The sequence below is a fragment of the Pezoporus flaviventris genome, unplaced genomic scaffold (genome assembly GCF_033815535.1).
Source record: "Pezoporus flaviventris isolate CSIRO_AGI_PZ_B2104156 unplaced genomic scaffold, CSIRO_AGI_Pfla_v1 ptg000002l, whole genome shotgun sequence".
NCBI lineage: Eukaryota > Metazoa > Chordata > Aves > Psittaciformes > Psittacidae > Pezoporus > Pezoporus flaviventris.
The window spans coordinates 50,087,938-50,110,945 of record NW_026892550.1 but is presented as its reverse complement, the minus strand read 5'-3'; the positions used below and the strand labels follow the sequence as shown (position 1 = coordinate 50,110,945).

Here is a 23,008-nt window from a genome sequence, read left to right as displayed (position 1 = left end):
ACCAAAACTCCCAATAAATACGTCTCACATCTAAAACAAAGACAAAGCTGCTATGGGAATCTGGCTTTGTGCTGGGAAGCAAATACACAGTGAACAGAGTTTCAAGAGCATGGAGTTTTCAGGACACAACATGAAGTCTGAGAGAGAAATGCAGTCGTGCTATACAAGGATAATTTGTTAAGGCTGCAATTTGAGAGGATAGTCTCCTGTGTTCCTGCTACCTAACTTACCAAACCGGTTTCCTCCCTTGATGTGCGTGGTCTTTGATTTTCACCTCCTTTATCCTGGAGATTATTGCTGCTGAGTAAAAGTAGTTAATTTTCTGTTGAAACTTTTTGTAAGCAGTATTATGCCCCATTGCAGACCACCCACATGCTTTCTTTCACTGCCTGTTGAGCCCAGTCGTCAGTGGAGTAAAGGCTAGCACATGAGTCTTCTGCAGTGTGTTGAATTTCAGCCCTTGGGAACTGAGTTGTTGTGTATGAATAAAAGATGAAGACGTCACTCCCTGGCTACTTTAAAAGCTTCCTGAAATAGCTGCAGGTCTTAGCTAGAATTAACGTGACTGGAATTTCCATGGAAAGCCCCAGCACATACTCTGTGTGCTCCCTAAAATTTAGTTACAGTAAAAAATCTTTTCTGGTCCCTCCCACATTCCCACAACTCCACCTTCTGGTAGGTAAAATCTTACTCTCTGAGTAAGTAGAGAGAGCAAAACTCTTTCATTCAGCAGAGAGAGAGTGGTTTGGAACCAGAGCCAGACCTTATTAGTATTCAAATATAATAACATTTGAAAAGTAAAGAATAATTAAATAACTTGAATTTAAGCTGCCTATGCAGTTATATCGCTCATCAGATTTGGTGTCATAGCCCTTTGACCAACGAGTCTATAAAAGATTAATTGTTCATGATTTCTCTGCCTGGACCCTGCAGTTCATGTAGTTAGGAGTGGGATGGAAATTTCTATCTGCACTTGGAAGAGAGGGAAAACCCACTGTAATGGCTGACCCTTGTGGGGTGGGTGTTTCTTTTTTAACCCCTTCAACATTTCAGAAAATTGGTCTTCCCTGGGTAATGCTGGATGGAATATAAACTTGGGAACACGTTCACTGCTATTCATTCTATGAACAGTGAAAATCGCACCAGAGCTGAATGTGATTCTTTGCTTTTGGAGGGAGCTCTCTTTCTCTCCTAGATGACGAGGCCCTCAGTGACATGGTTTAATGGTGGCCTTGGCAGTGCTGGGGTAATGGTTGGACCTGATCTTAAAGGTCTTTTTCAATCTAGTTGATTCTGTGATTCTATAAGAAGGAGAGCTAGAATATATACATGAAAAGAGAAAGTAAGTGATTAATACAAAATGTGTCTTAGTTCTAGTTTTCCTTGTTTTCTGTTTGATTTACTTTTGTTTAGATGTTAATCTGTAATATTTGAAGTATGGGAGTAGCCAAGCTATGTACATAGATAGGCAATTTAATTGCTGAATTTAATGGGAAATTTACGCATTAATCTTGAGTACCCTTGACCCTGGCTTGCCTTATTCAGTATGTTCTGTAAAGGAGACGACAGTCTAAGGTAACTGTCGAGAGCTCTTGGGGAAGTCATTAACTTGTTTCCTCTACCACACTCCAGTGGCAAAAGGGACATAAAGATATAGCCCATCAGGTCTAGACACAGTGGGCCCAATTTATCCCCAGCATAACTTCATTCATTTTGTGTAGTGACTCTGGGATGAATTCAGCTCACTTTCTGTTAATACTGTTTTTGTTTCATCGACAAAAGTGATTGTACTGCCTTGTGATTACAATCTTTCCCAAAGAGTACCATGTTCGTATGAGTGCTGACTGAAAGCAAATGTAATGTCTATGGGAACTGGTGGGAAAAAACTCCTTCCTGTTGAAGTGACTGGTATCATCATCTCTGACTTGTACAAAACTCTGAAAAAGCCCCTGTGTGGCTTTCAAATGAAAAGAGAGAGTTATGAAACGTAAATCATAGTGTGTAGTTCTCTTCTGAGTTGGCAAATGTAAACACAGATATCAAATGCACTAAACAAAAATATTAACCTTGTAGGTCTGGCTCAAACACAGCCTGAAAATTATCAAATTTAATCTGAGGTGTTTGAATTGTTTCTTTGATGAGAGATCATCTTAACTGGTAGGAATATAGGCACAATTCCTAAATTTCCATTTTTTTCTCCCCCATCACTTAGTAAAGAGTACTCAGAAGTGGCGTCTTGAAATCGAGGCTATTTTTGATGTAGTCAGCTCCAAGCCAGTTGTGGGTCTTGTAATTGTGAACATTCCCGAATTGCAAACACAGCAAACATTCAATGTGACGCTTCAACCTGGAGAAGGCAGCATTGTGCTGCTTGTAAACATCAACAAGGTAAGGAGGTGTATGTAGAAGGCTAGCCAACTGCATAAAGTTTCCCCTGGTTTCCAATGTATCTTTCTGTCTCCATGCCAGTCAGGCCTCCCTCTGCTTCCTTACTGTGTTCCTGACATTAAAAACAGGTCTGTTTATCCCTTACAGGATAGAAGAACAGTTTTTTTCCTCTCTAAAAATTGGTGTTTGTAGGCTATACAGCTCAGTGTCAAAAAGATGATGAAACCTTTTCCTTACTGCAAAACAAAAAGACCACATCATCACCAGCTGCTGTTAAATGAGCTGTTCAGGTAGATTACCTTTGGATACTCTGTGTCACTTTTCTTAACTGGCAGCAGGTATCTTGTCTCCCATGCTATTGTTTACTGGGCTCATTCGGAGTAGAATATACTATGATACTTATGGTTCTCAAGAGGAAACATTCCTCAAACCTCTTAGTAGATACTCTTTCAGGTAAATAAAATGAAAGAGGCCTATGAAGAACTTGTCTAGCAGTAAGGGTGGTGGAAATCTTGTGGAGCAGTACTTCTTTACATTGAAGTGTAGTCTCTTGAGTGGACAAAACTGAGGAGGAACTTTAGAGCAATAAAGGATTCTCTAATGAGGAGAGAACTCAATTGAAAAAATTAATTTGGCATACACCCTAGTGATGAAAGAGGAAAGAATTGATCTGCTTGCTTTCAGACAGTGTTGAGAAACTATCTTATGGCAGACCAACATGATTTAACTTCTATAGAATTTGTTTTGTTTGTGGGTTTGGGTTTGTTTTTTTTGAAACTTGAATTCTATTAGATATGATTAAGAAAAGATGTATAGGCTTGAGACATGAAGAAAATCAGCATGTCTGTTCTAGCTGACAAATAGGTAGCTGTCCTGAGTTAGGCAGTGATCCCAGTGTGGCAAAAAGAAGTATAAATTTTTCTTGGCTTCTTGCTCAGAGAGCAGGGCCCTAGCAGAGCTGACTGCAGAACTGAACCTGACAGCAGCAGACCCAGGCCATTGGGCAGGGTGGGAGCCCTGGCAGGTGCAGTGGCAGCAGCCACAATTGATGCTGGAGCCAGCAGCATAATGAGAGTTGCCATCTGCTTCACTGCTACATGGCACAGTTAGATTTGTGGGTGAACGATGTGCTGTGAGCAGAAATTTGGGGCTTCTGACAATTCTGGCTGTTAAAAACTGAGGGTCTGTCCTCAAACCTTTGTATATTTTATTGACTCTACTGATTTTCTCCATTGATGTGGATCTCTGCATTTGTTTCCGCAGTTTGAATGCATTATGCATGTGTTCTCAAGTTCTCTTATCAGTTGTTTGAGTGGAGAAAAAGCATGTGTTCAAGACAAGCAGAGTATTTATGTTTTAGTATGAACATTTAGTGACTTGCATACTTATGTGCTTTATTTTGACATGAAAGCATGAAAACATACAAACATGATTGTTGTTACTCTTGTCATCTGATATGCAAGTTGCATGAGAAATTACAAATACCCAGTTTCATTTAAAACAATCATTAGTCTCTGTTTAGCCTTTTCAGGGGTTACATTAAGCAGGTACTGCAATGTGAAACTTCAAAAAATATTTTGGTTTATTTATTTGTTCCATCCTCAACCTCAGAAGAAATCAGTGGAGTGTGACTGCAAGTTTGTGAGGAAGTACTTCCTTCAGAGCAGAGGCAACAGTGGTTTTTTATTCTTTCTACACAAAAGGCTTTGCTGCATGAATTCACATCAGCTGATTTTGCGAGAAGCTCTGCAGTGTGTTCTCATGATGAGAGAGATAGCCTAACAGAGCCCTTACTCTGTACAACTGACTTGTATGGTGCTTATTAAATAATGAGATCTCACTAGAAATTTATTCCTTATTCTAGTTGCAATCTTGTTGCAGATTATGTTGTGAAATCAGTAGGTGTTTGAGTGGTGTGTATCACCCACAATGTGTAGCAGTCTTCCTGCAGTTGCCATGCAAAGTGCTGTGTTGTCAACATGGCAGTGTTTTGCTTATAAGCTAATGGTGAGCTTGGGGATGACATCATTAGTGGCCAATGAGACACTCCAGCCGTGCCAGGCAGCTGCAAACCCTCCCTTGATGTCGAGGCACACGCTGATTTTGTGCTTCCATTTGTATCCATGCAACCCCAAGATTAGTATTTTTGTACAAGTAGTTATGATAATTCTGCACAGGGGAAGCTGAAATGTTAGTAGATACAGTCATGACTGTGTCCAAGTATGGCTACAGCGAAACATATTGTGGCTCTGTGGCCTCATTTTATTTGAAAAGATTGAGGCACTCCTTACATAGCTCTATTCAGTGCTGATCCCTCCATTGTTTGGTTGCATGCATTATTGCTTTCTTTCCACAATTTTTGGGTTGCGCATTCAGCTGGCAAATGTTGGCAATAGGACTGAGCAGCTGAACTAGGGGGCTGGGATGAAGTTATAAATATTACTCTGTCATCCTAGAGGTAGGGTTTTTTTATGTTTGTAAAAATTATTGAGTACTAATGATGTGATTAGGAAGCATAGAGAAAAAAATGAAAACACTGAATATAATGAAATTTGTCTTAAAAGCTTGATATAAGCAGTCAGCATGGTCACACATTAGCAAAGTCACAACTGAAAAGTGTCACCTCAGTATACTGAGTGTTGAAAAGATAAAAGGGGCTCCTCAATGAGAGGAGGGGTATGATACAGAGGCTAGTGAACAGTAACTGCTCCTGACACAGATACCGCTTTAAATAATTTTCACCTCAGAGCTGCAGCTGGAGAGATCATAGTTACCATGGCTCTGCTGAGGCACAGAAAACTCATTAGAGCCGTGGTTATTCAGTCAAAGATATCTGAGCCCCTGGTGTATTTTCTGCTTCTTTTTATACACGTTGCTCTGATTTTCTGTCTTGTATGTTCAAGAGTTTTGCAGTGGAGGCTTGGTGGCCAAATGGACATGGAAAGCAAACTGGATACAACATGACAACAACTTTCATCATGGAGGCAGGATATCAGATTGAGAAATTTTCAAAGGTGAGCCCTTCAGTTTGATTACAGCTGGCACTGCGCTGCTAGTGTTAGGACATCTGCTCTGCATGGCAGGTATCTAGAGCTCTTGAATATTTTGCTGGATTGTAATATGTGTGTGAAAATGCTAATGAGAAACAAGAGGGGTTTTAATATCACAACGTATGTTTATGTGTTTTATGGTAGCTTTAGCTTATATAGATGCCTTTCCTTGCCTTCAGACTGGAAGATGGCTTAGTTAGTTGGAAACCTCAGAAAGGAAAACATGTTTACTGCTTAAGTTTTCTATCTACAACAAAAATCTTTTAAACTTTATATATTGTGCTGATGGTTTTGTATTGTACACTGAAAAACCTTTTTAGATGTCTATAGAATATGTAAAGGTTTATTACTGAGGGTTTTTTTTTGTTAATTCAATTTAAAAAAATAAGCCTCTGGGATAAACTCATTACTAAAAAGCTAACATACTTTAATTTGTTAGAATGTGATAGGTGTGCTTCAGGTTTAAGAAGAGGTAGCATCTTAAATATGACCATGAAAGTAACATTGAGGGATATTTGCAAGAGGGTTCCTGCAACACACTGGCTGTATAATTATCCAATTCTTTTTACTAAGTATCTAAAAGAGGTAATTCTCAATTGTCCAATGAAAGAAAACCCCACCATACAAATTAGACTAGGCTACTTATGCCATCAGCATGTGTGAACAACCAAGTTTCCACATTTATTAGGTAGTTCTGTTGTGTATATTGCTACTGTTCACCAAGCATCTAAACTACTGTTTGTTATAACATTTGTTCATGTGAAAAATCTTATGAAAAGCAGTAGCTTCTGGAGGTTCTGGTGTTTATACGGCTAGCCCTTAGTTTGATTATGAAGTCATAATAATAATTCTTTGTTTTTATTAGCAATTTCCTTTTGAAAAAATTATAAAACCCAAATAAACATTGCATATTATGCTTGGAAAAACTGGTTGTAGGAAATATAGTTATAAAGCCTGTAAAAAGTAAAATTCTGTTATTACTGTGTGAAAATTGCATAATGATAGGTAAACTCATTGATTCCACTTGGGTAGTTGCATCATGATATTCCATAGAGCCGTGTGCTATACGATCATAGGGACTTCATGATCTATAAAATTTATTCACAAGCTTCTGTGTTTTTCCTTAAGGAGAAAGAGGATTAAAAAAAAGCAAATGTACCACATAGTGGGCACTGTAAATTAAGCATCGTGTGAAGTTTTTATAGATTCATAGTGTAAAGTCTAGTCTTCCTTTATATGTTCTGTGAAGCTCTGTCTTGGTTTCTGACAGACATGCATGCCTCTACCACCACTGCTCCCTGCTCTGACCTGGGGTGGGGAGTAGAAAAAGGCAGTTTTTTCATGTTCTGGTACAATTTCCTCTTATATCAGCAGGGCTGAATAGCAGCATTCACATGGCTTAATAAGAACTTTGAGTAGCTCAGGAAGTAAAATAATGGATAAATGTTTTTGAAGCTATTGTTCTGTTGTCAGTTCTGTTGTTCACCTAGTACTGTATTCAGGGGTAATACATTCCCCACCCCTCCTTTTAAAAAGAAAAAAGTAGGGATGAGATATTTAACAGGTTGTTTGTCTCTATCTCAGTATCTACCTAACTTTGGATAGGCAAAAACTCAAGGGCAAGAACTATGTATGTGAAAATACAGTTTGGGTTTATGTCAGATTTAGCTACCCTTAGCTTGAACTACTTTCTGGTTACTGACATATTAAGAGTAGTCTCCAAAACATTAACTAATCCTTTGGGAAAATTTCTGGGTAGTCTCCCAGTATGTAGTTGTGGGAGCTCTATAGAGCTCTAGCCAGCTGTGCTGGGAACCCCTTTGGCTGAGGGAAGTACCTACTCACTGAGAGTAGCAGAGAAATGAACCAGAATAAAACCAGCATCCAGGACAGGGTTGGTTTTGATTTTGTTTTGTTTTCCTATTTGAATACTTTGGTTTAGAGTTTGTTTCTCAGGGTAATGTGAAACAAAAAGCCAGAAATTATCTCAGAATGAAATTTTCTCGAGGGAGGGTCTGTCCAGCCCTGTTTGCTATTGATAAATTGCTTTTCTTCTTGCCGTGCCTACATCAAGGAATTTATTACCTTTTTCTTTGCTTTATGAGGCATTTTTTTTGCTTTTCAGTTATCTTTCCTCATCTTTCTGTGTTTATTTCTTCAACGCTGTAGTCAGCGGGTATTTTTATTTCATGAGGCTATTTTAGTACTTGGAAGGTCTTAACCTCTAGCCGTCTTTCCTCTTTCTCTCTATACCTTCTTTTCCCCCCAAGCCTTTTAGCATGAGTTTGAGAAGTCTTTCCTTTTGGCTTTGTAGTTTTCATACTACTTTCATGCTGCGTGCTGATTTGTTAGGTCATTGGGGTGTTCTGTGATCTTATTTCAGCTCTAGGCATCTTCATCCCTATCACTTTTCCTGCTGCTAAATCCAGGAACGTCAGATGTGATCCACAGGTCATTTAGCTAGGTATAAAGCCTTTGTGTGTAACTTAAAAAGAGGTATCTGTTTCTTAATAGTGCACAGAACTGGCTGATTGGTCTGTGGTGGGTAGAGAGGCTCTTCTGTGTGCTCCAAGATTCGGAGAAGTGTTCAGTCCTCAGGCAGAAAGGTCTATCTGACAGATTTCATGTTGGCCAAGGTTTCAGTAGCCAGAAAGGCATGTAACCAAGCATGCCAGATGCTAGTTGTCTCCCCTTGCCCTTCTTTCACCTCACAAGGTAGAAGGAAGCTGCTGTAGGAACAGGAAGAGGTGCTCTGTTACTGGATGGGTCCCTGCAGAGTAATGGAGTGGGAACGCAAAAGCACTGAATGCTGAGGGCCTGGGAATGTGAAATGGGGCTGAGGAGCTTTTCCTGCTCACCCAGGACCAGGGTGGTTCTGGGTAGGTGTTTCAGTCTCAGATTGCCTTGGATTTGGCCACTTACATGAGCTCCACCTGAGCTTGAATAAAACAAGATCACATTACTTCTGCTAGTAATATTACAAATTACAATACAGTAAAAAATACAAATATTACTCCATTACAAATGCACTCTGAGACAGTCCAAACCTGCTTGATGACATCCATTGACAGGACCTCCCAAATATTTTGAGAGCCCCAACTATATAGCACATTCCATTTTGTTCCACAAAAAAGAGCTATGCTGGAGACTGTAGTTTCTCTGTATCTGGGAATTTCTTTATTAGTATGGATAATGAGGCCCACTTGCAACTAATCCACTGTCACCCAGGGGCAGCATTGTAAAATGCTGCAGGACTTGGGGCAAGTCCCATCTATTTATTCATTCAGTTTCTATTTTTGGTCATTGCCATGATGCAGAGGAGTTTAGTTTGAGGTCAGTGATCTGCAGCCTCTGCTCATACATCTGATTTGTCATGTGCATTGTCTCTGTCCAGGTGTTAATAATACTTAATAATTGTCCAGCTGACTAAGCACCAAAAAGGAAGCAGAAAATCCAGTAATTTTCTTGTCTTCTCTGCCACTAGAAATAATTTTCTGTATGATTTTTCATTAACCAGGAGTTTAAAAAACACAATCCCACAGTGGGATTAATAATTTCTTATTTGAACTTCAGCTTTGTCTAGTGTGTGAAGTAAAGAATTACATTTTATCTAAAGGACAGGTATATCACTTGCACTTAACTAGGTTAATTTTAGCCTCGTTTACTGACAGATGTCTCAACTGTAGCTCATGGCAGAAAGAACAGGCTGTACTGTACAAGCTGACCTTTTGAAAAGGTATAGCAAATACAGTCCTCTGAGGAAGGACTGGTTGCTATCTTAAGCGTAGTCTAGAAACAAAGAGGTTCCTGCCCTCCTGACCCAAATTTGTTGCTTGGTGCGAGGTGGCTGAAATTTGCTATTAGTGTTCCTTCACTTTATTTATTTTCCTAATTATCTCCCTATGACTATGAGCAACAGGTACCAGAAAGAAAAAGTTTTTTCTCTCTGGCATAGATAAATTGAACTGGTACAAGAATGCAGGAGAAAATGAAGTCTGGATTCTCCCTGAAAGAAGTTTTCTGTAATACTTTTGCAGCTGTGCAGGTGCCTAACATGGCAGTTGTTCCATATCTGCCCCATTGCAGGAGGAGAAGACACCCCTACAAATATGGGGTCAGTGCAAAGCATTACTGCACTCAACTAACTTCTGTAGAACTGACTGTGTTTATGTCAGTGCAATCAGGATATCCCTCAGAACAGCATTGTTGCTTTGACTGACACTCCTCAAAAATGTCCAGAATGATTTCTTGAGAACTTTTCTTCCACCTGCAGCAGGAAGGAGGAATGTTTTCTTATTTCAGTCTCTGCAGTACACAATGCTGATATGAAGCTGAAAGAGCAGCTGTAAAAGTTTGGCTTCTGTTTGAGATGTGCTTTTATCTGGAATGACCTTTAATACCTTACACAGGGTTAGTTGGTATTTAGCTGAAACCTTACCACTGATCATGCTGTGCAAACACAGCTGTGATGGCCAGAGGGCCCTTCACTTCCAAACCAGCATTTCTGTTTGCACACGGATCTTTTTCTCTATAATTGCTATGCCCATTAAAAAGGTACCATTTCAGGGTAGCAAAAGAAGATTTTGATTTTACTGGACGAACCTGAAGCTAGGCATTCATGAACAAGACCTACAGTTGAGCTGCTGCAGTCTCCTTCTTTAAGGAGACAATTGCAGATCAAATTATGTGTCTGATCTAATGCAACCGCTGTGTTTCTCTCACTGGTCCTCATCTAGACTTTTGACTGAGTTCTGGAGCAAGTAAGCACACACCTGTCTCTTACATATATAAGTCCATGCACATGCACAGTCATTTGTACATACTTTCTCTCTCAATATGATAGTAACTTTAAAAAGTGAAGAGGTTTATGAGAAGCATGCTTTTTAGCCCTCTGTGTTTTCATTAAGGTGGAATTTAGAGATGTGACCATATCTTTTGACTCCTTGTCATATTCTAAGCTGTTAGTGTTTAGTTGAATCCCTTTTGTAATGGTTTTCTTTATTTTGTTTTCATTTATTTTTGTCCACTTTAAATCTAAGTTTCATGTCTTCACAGGCCTATTTTCGAACAGTAGAACTTGTTCAGGAGCCTATTCATGGCTCACCAGGTCTGAGTTTCTACTTCAGAATCAATGATCGACCCATTTTCATTAAGGGCTCGAACTGGATTCCAGCAGATTCTTTCCAGGACAGAGTGACCTATGACACGTAAGTCACATTTTACGTTCTCTAAGGAGAAAGCATCATGTTTTCTTCCTCCTGGTTCTCCTTCTGCCCTCTATTGAAGTGTGGCATTAGCAGGTGAAACTCATTTCAAGGTAGAACACTAATTCTTGTGGATCGGAGGCCTCAGAATTGAGGCTTAGTTAACATTAATAGATTTGAGTGATGTTCAAGGCATATAAGTGCAATAACTGATAGGAAGGTGGTTGGTTGCTGTCCACAGGTTACTGGCCTTTCAGGTATTTTTAGGGATGATCCTCAGGCTGTCTGATCCCCTTGCCTACAACATGTTCATTGCTACTCAGAGAAGTGCACTTCAGCCATGTCCTAATCCATCTCATGCAGGGAGACATAACTGTGTAACTCACTTTTTTTCCCCCTTTGGTCCAGGCTTCTTGGATTTCAGTGACACAGCACCCTAGAGTTACAGGTGGGATGAGGGCTGTGCTGTACTTTGACTAGGTTTTACTGCAGGTAGTTGAGGAGCCAGGACAACAGGGCATGCTCCAGTGTGCATTCACATGCAATTCAGAGGCTACCAGCATGTTTAAAAAAAAAAATGGAGCCTGAATCTCTTAAAATGATATTCAGTGTCTCAGTCCTTCTCCTCCCCCTCTCACTTCCCCCTTTTTGCTATGCATAGCATTGTAGAACTTGGGAATATAGATTTCTGAATGTGTTTAAGAGAATTTGAATTCAAGTGATTGATATTTAAAGCAAGGAATATCTAAGGAGAAAAGAACCACCTGATTAACAGAATATAGTATTTCCAAATCTGGTCCTGCCAGTGCTTCTGTAAAAGCACTTGCATGCGTCACTCTATCTATTTCGTGTTAACAGGACCAAGTAACTTTTTCTGCACAAAGCATTACTTTTTGAGAGCTCTGTTCAGATATGCAGGCTTAGAAGGGATCAAAATAGTCTGGTTTCTATCAAAGATATAAGTGTTAGATAGTCTCCTAATGATGAATGTTTGGGGTTGGGTTTTCTTGTTGCTTTGGGAGGAGGGATTGTTATGGTTGTGTGTGTGTATAATCTTAGAAACTCCTAAATGATACTGTTTCACAAAACTTGTAGAAATTTTGTTTTTTTTTGTGTTTGACAGATTACGGCTACTCTTGAAGTCTGCAGCAGATGCTAACATGAATGCACTTCGAGTATGGGGAGGAGGTGTATATGAACAAGATGAATTTTACAATATTTGTGATGAAATAGGAATAATGGTAAAAACAATATGCGCAGAACACTTATTTAAAAACTGACAAGAACTTGTAAAATAAAACTCCACTCTAAATTAACAAAATAAGAGAACTAATACAAAAGTCCTAGACATGTTTCTAAAAGTCATGGTAGATACCAACCTGAGAAGTCAGATTCAACCTGACTTTTTAAAGATTTCTCTTGAATTTGAATGGTTCCTGATTTACTGACGCTGTCTGGTGAAACTGGAAGTGATATTCTGGAGACTTTATATTAGAACCCCTGATTGTATTTCTTCTTGTAACTATAAAGCTACAAATCTGTTGCTCACTCATCCGTAGTTCCCAGAATCTCCCTTTCATCTCCACTTCTTTTTCTCTACACCGTCTTCACCCCCTCTGTCTCTTACATTTCCCCAACAGGACTGTGTCTTTCTGTCTTCTAGCTTTTTTTTTTCAGACCAGACCTCTCATCTTTATGTACTGTACCTCTCTCCCAGTTCTACAGTTCCTACTCTCTTGGGAAACAATGAGAGATGAATGGCTGAGGGACTGGTAGTAGTGATGCCATTCAGTGTAGGAAGTTGTTTTTTACACTGTAATGATGAACATAATAGAAGAACTTTTGTGAGCTGTAGGTATCAAGAGGGTCTTGCAACACTCAGTCAAGTAGCTGTGAAGTATGTAGTGCATGGGAGGGGGGTTATTCATGAGATCAAATGATATTTTTCTCACAGCAACCAGAGTGTGGGGCCCTGTAAGCTGTGTTTAGGGTTACTCATGTGAGAACAGCCCTGCTGAAGAACCTGAGTGTTTGAGGATATGCCCCAGATTGAGAGCAAAGGGCTTGCAATCTGACCTCAATGAAGATTTAAAGTCTGCTGTATTTGAGTTTTGTGCTTTCAGCCACCTTGGGGTTATTAAAATACCAGAGAAAGTAGTCATGCTTTTCTCTGCTGTGGGAATGGATTTTATTTCTTTTAGAAGTATTTTCTCCTTTATAGATATAGCTGAAGAGGTTTGAGGTTTCTTGGTTCTAACTGTCAACACAAAAATATTTCACTTGGTCTGAATCCAAGCATGGAAGGCCTTATCCAAAGGGCCATTTTGGACAAGCTATAATTGAGTATAAATGTAGCTCTAAGGGGAACACCTGCTGCAAACGCTGATAATCATAGATGAGTCCCTTTGATTATGTGAGCTTGGAGGCACATATTAATAAGTTTTGATAAAATAGTCACTGGATGAGTGAAGGCCAACTTGAATCTCATATTAAAATCCAAAGAAGTGTGTTTGGTTTTACTCTACAACATAAAAAGCAGGGAGGCAGAACTGATACCTTGCTTCTTCTGTTGTGTTTGCCTGAAAAAAATAAAATGTTACATCTATTTTAGTCATCTGAATGAGTGCCCTGATTTTCAGGGCTTCTGAGCGCTTAGTACTTTCATTTTTGACACTAGGCACCTAAGTAGGCCACTTAGATCTGTGCCTGTACAGTGTTCAATACAAGATTTAGATCTTATTTAGCAGCCAAAATAGTAGGTGGATGCAGAAAATCAGGACCCTATTCTGGAGGGGGTGATGCTGGAGGCTTTTGGTTTTGTTTCTTCTGATGGTCTTGCAAAGGCTTAAAAGTGCATGGAGTCAAACTGTGCTTAAGGAAAAAGAGTGATAGATCACTAAGGGGAAACAGAGAAAGTTTCTTTCAATAGAGAGTTTTGACTCAACACAGTCACTGAAACATTCCAAGTTGTTCTTCAGCAGCAGCTTTGCCTCTTTGCACAGTGCTAGGAGGCTAGGAGTGGAACAATTACTAATGGATCTATTACCTCTGCTTTCCTTTTCCGTATCTTCAGTTTTCCTAGGGAACATGCACTGAAAAGAGTTGAGGACAGTCTGACTGTCTCTATTGTTTATGTAGTACAGTGTTCAGAAAAACTTAGTCTCCTTTGCTTTAATGTGCACCTTCAAGAGATCTTTCCATTACCATTTCATTACCATAGACCAGCGGAAATCTCAAAGTTACAGCAGTTTAAAAAATAAAACAGGTTAACAAGAAATCTTACCCATTTCACTGGGCTTCTTCCTTTTTCCTTTTTTGTAATTCTTTTCCTTCAAGGTACAAATGGAGTTTCTTGTTGAATTGAAAGGCTGGCTGTTCTCTAGTGGTATCTACTTTATCTTTCTTTGAAGAGAAAAATCACTGTTGTTAGAGGATGTAGTTTGTTTCTGTCCCTCTTACTGGGTAATATTTGCTCTTTTTAAGATCAGTTTGTGTATTTGGTATGGAAGAGTTTTGTTAACAAATATACTTGGACATCTGGTAAGTGTGCTCGATATCATGTCAGAAGAATTACTGTTTATTTTTAATAAGTAGTGTGGATTTGGTGTTACACCTCCGAAGTAGTAAATACAGAACTGTTCTGTTCAGCTGGAAATTACCCCATGTTCACATTTGAGCAGTGCATGGGTTCTAATTATTCCATTAACACTTGCTGAACTCCATCTACTGAGCAATATTCCACTCACCAGTGAAAGTTGCCAGGACCTGATTCCTAAGGATAAATACTTTGTAACTCTGATACTGAGGAAAGCTATAGTGGAGTATGCACATACTGAAGGCCATGGAGGATGTGATTATTTTGGTGGTACTTTCCAAGAATAACAAATAGAACATTTCAATTTAATTCTTTTTTGAGATAAATAACTTCTGTTTGAACAAAGGATTGCGTATGCAATTAACCTTATATTTTTAAAGTATGTAAAATTATGTGCTTTTTTTTTTTATCTTTTCCCTGTAGATTTGGCAGGATTTTATGTTTGCATGTGCACTATATCCAACTGACCAGAATTATTTAGAATCTGTAGGAGCAGAAGTTACTCATCAGGTATTGTGTCCATGTGTTGAAGCTCTATTTCCAATTACCCATTTTTGATTGATTCTATAAGTTAGCTTTCAAAAAAAATGCTTATTAGAAAGTGTTTATTAGTGTACCTTTATGTAGCAGACACTGTAACCTTGCTAAATCCTCTTTAACTTACTTGCAGGAATAGTCTGTCAAGCAGAGGTACAGGTTTTCCTCATGTCCAAACTGCCCTCTTTCAAGGCTGTTTCAGAGCATTTACTGAGAGTAAACTCTAAGGTTTGCAACATACTTTAGCACAGAATTTACCCTTCCATGTATTTCAGTAGGTGAGGATGGAGGTACATATGTGCATGTGGTGGATATATGTCAGTGTATTAAAAGTTTGCTCTTTTTTAAGTGTGTATTACAAAAGTTTGAGCCTGGTGGAGAGCTGAGGGAATAGTGAACAGTGCAGATAAACCAGGAATTGTAGCCTAAGCATATATAACATGCATACGGACTTGTAATTCAAGTAGTAGTAAAGTGATATTTTATTATTTTTAAGAGAAGTAATTTTGCTGGACTTCTGACACTGTAAGTTGTATTTCAGGTAAGGCGTTTAAAATCCCATCCATCAATTATTCTGTGGAGTGGTAACAATGAAAATGAAGCAGCAATTGCAAACAACTGGTTCTCCATACCTTATGCTGACAGAGAAGTCTATATCAAAGATTACGTTATGCTTTATGTGAAGAACATCCGAGAAATAGTTCTTGCTGTAAGTGATCTCAAGAAAATGTAGGGGGATATGGCTTGATAGAAGGTTATAATGTTTGCAGTTTGAGCAATTTGGGATTTATTTTCTAATTCTTTGGGGAAATGAAAGAATTAGTTACATCTTTAACACTTTGTGATAGGCAAATGGATTCTGCTTTTTTTCCTTCCTATTTTTAATACCTCCCCAAATGCCTTCACTTTCAGTGGACAAAAATCAACTTGCCCATAAATTAATTAATCTAGATGATCAGGTTATCCTGATTTTTTTCCTTTATGTGTGTATGTAGAGTAGAATTGATTTAGAAGTCCCAAATTGTGTATAATTTTCTGTTAACCTAAAAATGCTACTGGCCTTTTCCTACTCAGTTATCCCGTATATAGTATGATCTTACTGACTTCAGGGTGTGATAATTTTAGTCTAATCTGTACTTTTCAGAATGAGATACTTTTCATGTTATGAGGTTTATGACCTGAAGTTTCTCCTTGGCAAAGACAGGTGCTCAGTATGTAGGTGACAGCAATAATTTGCTTGTTATTGAAAGCTGCTGGTATTGTCAAAATAGTTGTACTCTGAAAATATAGAATACCTTTTTACTGAAAAACCTGAGATATGAGGAAACAGTAAAATGAGGCCAGATTTGAAAGAACTTGCTGAAAAGGACCACACTCTTAAGAGCATTTATGCATTCTAAATGGTAATGGTGTCTTACATTCCTGTAGTTCTGTGAAATACAGATTTCTGTATTTCAGTTAGATTTTTTGAGACTGAGTTGTTAATAAAGGTATGCTGTGGTGTTTTGGTTATTAGCTACGTGAGTTGGATGGCCAGTGCATGTGCAGCAGAGTGCTCTGGCTTGATACTGTGTTCTAGTTACAGATCACTTGTGCAGCATCACTGTCCAAGACAGACCCTCTTTTATTTTAAACCCATAATATAACTATTTTGAGTGCCAGAAGGAACCATACAGTCAAATAATTTCAGGTCCTTGTAATACAAGCCAACTGAGGAAACCTGTAACTGCTACTAGCAGTACTGGACTGTAAAACTTAAAAAGAACTTCCAAGTTTGAACTAAAGACTTTAGGGAACCCAGGATATCCTGTTGTAAATTGTTTCAGTTAATTATTAATTACTCATGTCCAAAAAAAAAAAAAAAAAAGAGGGGGGAGCTGAACTATTCCTTAAAACGAAGCACACGTCTTAAGTGCTTTGCTGTATTGGAGCCAAGTGTTGTAACTTGTAGTTGGTAACTAACTTGGGCTTCTATCTTACTACAAGTATGGTAGTAAATTAATTATACCTGCAAAAGGATTCCTTCAGTACTTTGTAGGGTACTGCTAAAAGATTTAGTATACTAAATCTACTGAGGCTATAAATAAAGGCAGCTCTGAACAGTCTGAAATGTTGCCCTTTTTATAGTCTCATCTGTCTTAACATGCAGAGCCAGCCAAAGTGACAATAACGTGTAATGCTACCATGCAAGCATTAGTAGCAGAATACCTTGGCTTTGTTAGGACTAAATTTAGGTGACTACTTAATAAGAAGGAAAAATCACGGCCTTTGTTCCTGCAAAAACACTGAAAAAGTAATGATTTTTCCATTAAAAAAAAAGTCACAGTACTCAAATATTAATGTTCCTTGAGTTTATTTTTCACGCGGCATACTTTAAATAGCTTTCATTAAGAATTTAAGAGAATGTAAAGATAGAAGATCTCTTGATGTGTGGAGAGAATCCCTTCGAACAGCAGAGCAAGCAGCATCATGCCCAGCTGTCCTCCAAAAACATAAATAAGAAGCTAATTAAGTAAGTACAGATGATGAATGTCAGGACACAAAGGGGAATGTTTCCTAGGTGTTGACTCAAATTTGGAAAAGGCATGTTCTCCTTGCTGCCCTGCCTTTTCAAAATGTGGTCTGCATGTTCTGATGATAAAAGCCAATCACTTTGTGATGGGGTTGTCATTTTGTTTTGTTTTTAAATCCCAGGAAGATAAGAGTCGTCCTTTCGTTGCATCCAGTCCCACCAATGGCTTAGAGTCAGTTAAAGAAGGTTGGGTCTCTCAGAATCCTTATGATACCCATTATGGTGACACTCACTTTTATGACTACAGCATTGACTGCTGGAACTGGGCAGCATATCCTAAAACTCGTTTTGCTTCAGAATATGGATTTCAATCATGGCCTTCCTTCAGTACAATCAAAAAGGTAAGGCTGGGCTTCCACACCTTACTGTCCCCTCTGCTCTCATTTAGTGAGGGCAGTGAGCCTCTTCCCAACAAACTACAGCATCTGAACTGTAGTTGGGGTAATACAGAAAGCAGAAAAAACAGAAAGAAACACGAAAAATGCTTAATTGTGCTGAATTTTAAAATTTATTTTTTTAACTTTTCCCAGTTTTTTTTTACTTAAATAATTTGGAGCTTTTATGTATTGCATATAAGAGAATTTGGTTTTGTCTCCTATTACATTTAGATGTTGTATATTCTGTCTTTTTTATCCAGTTGGAACAGACACATAGGCTGTTTGTCTGTTTGTTCAGAGAGTGGTGAATATCATGTTGATACTCATACATGCAATTGAAAGAAGTTCAAAGTGTGCCTTTCAGTTTGCGGGGCAAAGTTTATTATCCAAGACATCATCAGTAAATTCTTTGATATTAATAGCAATGAAAAAAATTCAATCTAGCCTAAAAAGGAACAAATTTAAATAAAAACATTTTATAGAGATTGTAATTACAACGCAAGCTGTCAATAACTGTATGAGCTACGCTGCAGTGTTGTCATTAGTTGAAAAAACCTGTTTCATGATTATGTGTTTTCAGAGGCAGGTTTTGAAAATATGCACATCCTTAGACTTTATAGCCCTACTAACTTCTGTAGTTTTTTTGCCAAAATGTGTTTGACTAGAGTTCTTTCTTCCATCTTAATTTAGGGTGTTCCTGATTTACAATGAATGCAAGGAAACCTCTGAGGTACCTTGGCCAAACTGAACTTTAGGAAGAATATGCCATTCTTTCTGATGGCATATGTTGAACCAAAATATCACTCTTCCGGGTTCAACAGCAATGTCTGCTTTCATTTATTTCTACAAGGAGTATAAGAAAAGGGTGTTGCTCATTCAAAATCCTTGCATGACTGCACAAAGCACTGTAGAAATATACTACTATTTTTAAAGGTTTTTGACAGTGTCAATGGGCTGAATCCCCGTCATGAATATCCTTTCCTGAATATCCTGTCAGCCATTAAATACACATTTTGCCTTTTCATTCTGATCTCCTGCTTTTGTGGGTTTGAAAAGGTTTCCTCCACTGAGGACTGGTCCTACACAAGCAATTTTTCTTTCCATCGACAACACCATGAAAATGGCAATGATCAGATGCTTCAACAGATTGGGTATCATTTCAAGCTTCCCCAGAGCACAGATCCCATAAAGAAGTTCAAAGATACGATTTACCTCACTCAGGTAACACTGATGTCTTTAGTATAATACTTGTCAATACTTGTTCTAATAGACACTATCAGCTTAATCTGGGCCTATTATTTTAGGTAATGTTCAGTCATGCAGAAAGTTTATGCACTGAAGCATTGAAGAATCCAGTTTAATTTGGAACTAGCTTGTCTCTAGTTTGTTGGAATGCTTCTTGGGAAATTTCCCAGAAACTGGCCCAATTGGGAGATAGCCTGGCTGTGTGTGCTACCTTGGTCCCTGTCCCCCTGTCATGGCCCACTCATGAAGCTGGCCTGGGGATGCAGGGATGTGCTGCCTTTCCTGGTATGCAATTACTCCTAGCTCTACACTTTTACTTCCCATTCCAGGGTGGGTATGTTTTCCTCTTTATGTGGCCCCTATAGGCTTACTGCTTTGATTTTTGCCACGAGGAATACATGAGCTTTTGAAACGAGACTATTTCTAGAGAATGCAGTTCTCTATGAATGACATTATTAGTAACTTTTATTTGTTATGGACTCATTGTTATTTTAGAGAATCTATTTTGTTAGGGAGTTTTTTCAAATCAGTAGGTTATATTTTGCTCTTCATCTGTAGTAGTTTACTTCATGCTTGTTTCTTCACGATTTCTATGTGACTTTTAAATGGTGTTAAATGACTTTTTAATGATGTTAGGCAAGTTTAAAGTGCTGTTACTTTTTGTCGTGTTCCAAGAATTTCAGAAACCCTCTTGATGGGAATAACTGCACATTCACTAAGTTTTTAATGTTTGAGAGCTGCTGTCAGCAAGTTTTGTATAAAGCCGAAACAGCTGGAGAGCTTTAGGCACTGATGACGAGAACAAGGCTAGATGATGCTGTGAAATTGAAAAAGGTGGTAAAACTTGCTCAGTGAGGTTCTGACTCAGAAAACTATGAGAATTTCTGCAGGGCTAAGTCTGTGAGGGCCTTATTAACAGGTTAAAAAAATTAAGAATGCCAAAGTAAGGATAGCATAAAGGATAAGAAGATTAAACTTGGCTGTAGCGGTTAACTAGAAATGTTATCTTTACCTTTTGAGCTCTCCTAGAGATCTTTTCCTCTATTTTGAGACTTTCTTTTAATACCTTCCCAGCCTAGTACTATACTTCGTGAAGAAAATAACAAGCAGCTTGGCTTCTATTGAGAACTTGGCCAATTAAAAATTCTGAAAAATGTTTTTTAAAGACAAGGTGGGGAAAGAGAGAAGTGGGAGTGCAAGTGAAAAAAGGTTGCTCTTTAGCACAATTTTGACTGTATACTGGGAATGTGTGTTATGTGTTCTGAGCATAGGGATTTGGACATCATGGTAGTGTATACTGGAGGTAATGCAGCATTGCATCATTTTGCAACTCTTGGGTGTTTAACTTACATTAAGTAAAAAAAAAATTAAATTTACTTATCTTTCCCTTGTCTTCCATTTGCCTTTCAAAGACTGTTGCCCAGTGACCTTCACTGGATGGAAGGCAGGAAGTAGCCCCTCCAGAGTTTATCTAAAAATACTGCTTGTAAGGCTGTCAGGAGCTGCTAGGGATAGATCTTCTTCAAACAGAGGCCCACAGCACCGCAGGTGTATACCGTTGAATGTTAAAGTTATATGCTGTTGCTGTGAAGTTTGTATTGTATGTTAATATATGCACACATGCTTTGAAAATAAAGTAAAATGCAAAATGCAATACTCAAAAAAAGAAAAGTAATTTTTAATGTGTTTGTTGACCAAGGTGATGCAGGCTCAGTGCGTAAAGACAGAAACTGAATTCTATCGTTTTAGTCAAAGTGAAATAATCAAGGGAGAAGGACACACAATGGGAGCTCTGTACTGGCAACTCAATGACATTTGGCAGGCACCTTCATGGGCTTCCTTGGGTAAGTATTGTGACAGTCTGGTAAAAAGCATCAGCTATCAGGCTTGTTTTGTTTCCCTCATCTGGAAGTATCAGCATATGAAGTATGGCTCCGCTGTCTCTCTCAGGCAACTTTGGACATGTTTCTGTCAATCCTTTACAAATGCTTTCCAGAAGGGTATTTTTCACGATCATCCTTAATAGTCTGTGAAAATGGAAGAGGGTAAAGAACAAAGCAGTTCTTTTCCCATGGAAGTTTAACTGTTTAAGTTCAGATTCAGCAGCCATGAGCTCTTACCATTGTTTTAGCAAGGTTTAGTTTAGAAAAGTGAAAATCATATGTAACCTCTAATTTCTTAAAAACTCATTTTGTTTAAGCAGTATTCTCATTTTTCCCAAGGATGTAATATCATCGAAGTCAGACAGAGCTGCCTATTAGGAATCAGTAATGGTTAAGACTGAAGGCACAACCCCCTTGTGAGGTAAACTTTCAACTACCCTTGCTTTTCTTGTGTAGAGCTGGATCTTCCTGAAACTGTATGATATATCATACAGGTTTTTTTCCAGAGAAATATTGCATTTTTTTCATGTTTAATATTTCTTTTAATTAGAAAGGTCAATTCTTTTAAAATTGGAGACTTCTAAGAAATTCTGTTTCCAAAAGAGCCTGTCTTAGAAATTTGCCATTATATTTACTGGCTTAAGTGTATGGATGCATGTATGTACCACCCTGGGTGAGAATGGACAGAGAGGGAGCTAGTAGGATAGGAGGGTAAGAAGGAGCACCCAGGTGTAATGATATTTTCCATAATCCCAACAAATTTGGTTGATTTTGTTCCCTCCTGCCCCCATTGTTCTCAGCAGGATGGGATTTAGTATGTAAAGGCTGGGTATTTAGATTTCTTCTGTAGTCTGTTGAGGGAGAGATGGTTATCTCCAGAGTGTGATTTAGTATGTCCTTAGCTGTTTAATAAGTGGGATGAATTATGTTCTCCATGCTGAATTTATCTTCATAGAACCTTGTATGACACCTCTCATCCAGCATAGCTTCTGAAAAGCTCTTCATAGGAGAATATGACTAGCTGAGATGTGGTGTGTAAACTTAGTGTCAGGTGAGGTGAATCACTCAATGACTAAATTATTCTTTGAATATGCTATTTATGCACATGATATCTTCTTATGTATATTGTTTTTTCCTTTTAGAACACAAAATAGAGTAATCAAACATATAAAGAGATAAATCACTTAGTAAGAAATAGGGGAGGAATGTGTGGTATGAGGGAAATGGCTGTGTTTTGTGTTCTGCATATTTTATCTAATCTAAAAGTCATTTTGAAATAGAGAAGCTGTTTATGGTAGCTGTATAGGACTTGGGTAGATTCTCTTTCAATTTTAGTTATTTCTCACAGATTCTGTTTTTGAAAGTCTTTAAGAATTTAATGTGTGAAGAAATATGAGTGAACTAGAAAAAGCTAAGATGGAGTGTGAAGTTCTCGATCTGTCCTTAGAGCAAAATGCCATTTGGCCATTCTTTAAATAAAAAATAAGCCCACCCTATCCTCCCCCTCTTTCTCCAAGAGGTTTGTCCCTTTCCCTTTTTTTTTTTCCAATACCCCTCTCCCCTTACTCATCCACACAAAGTAACTGCAACCAATAAAGAAAAACAAACCAGTAGAAGAAACAGGCTATTTTATTTAAATGTTAGTGCAGTGGTCGGGCTATAATGCTCATCTTCCTGGACTTTCTAGACTTGTATCAGGAAATGGAATATCCCAGTCTTCATTGTTATGATTCTAGCAATGGCTGATGCTTTTAGGCATTAAGTGCCTCAAGAGAAAAGAATGCTTGGAAGAGCGTCTCTTTGTAAAGACAGGTGTATATTGATAGATGAAGTGGTCGTGGAGACCATACATGTCTTTTTAAGTATAGGGCTGACATCATTGTAGAAAATATATCAAATATTTGAATTATTCATATGTTGTTGAAGTTAGTTTACAGAAAAGAAGCTCAGCAGGGATACAGCTGTCCCTTTGTTTTGTTGTATTCCCTTAGTGGAATGAGGAAAGGTTTAATATTCATTTAATTAGGCAGTGTGGTAGAAGGATTTTTGAAATGCTAATGGATGAAATTATGCAAAACTTCAGAGAAATTAGTTTTATTTGCACTTCAAAACCGCATTTCTGCATCTTGTTAGATGGCACAGTAGTATCACAAATGG

The 23,008-nt window shown here is 38.3% G+C and overlaps 1 protein-coding gene across 5 annotated transcripts in view; it reads left to right on the top strand.

Moving 5' to 3' along the window:
- The window catches only part of MANBA (mannosidase beta), a 57,826-nt gene that overhangs the window by 23,297 nt on the left and 11,521 nt on the right, over positions 1–23,008 (top strand). For 4 of the 5 annotated variants that reach the window (XM_061478147.1, XM_061478132.1, XM_061478154.1 and 1 more), the window contains 9 exons: positions 2,213–2,388; positions 5,292–5,402; positions 10,494–10,645; positions 11,766–11,883; positions 14,661–14,747; positions 15,316–15,483; positions 17,469–17,687; positions 18,780–18,944; positions 20,668–20,812. In XM_061478147.1, the coding sequence (XP_061334131.1) occupies positions 2,213–2,388; positions 5,292–5,402; positions 10,494–10,645; positions 11,766–11,883; positions 14,661–14,747; positions 15,316–15,483; positions 17,469–17,687; positions 18,780–18,944; positions 20,668–20,812 (1,341 nt within the window). The remainder of the gene's footprint in view (positions 1–2,212; positions 2,389–5,291; positions 5,403–10,493; positions 10,646–11,765; positions 11,884–14,660; positions 14,748–15,315; positions 15,484–17,468; positions 17,688–18,779; positions 18,945–20,667; positions 20,813–23,008) is intronic. The other variant, XM_061478142.1, reaches the window with a different exon arrangement.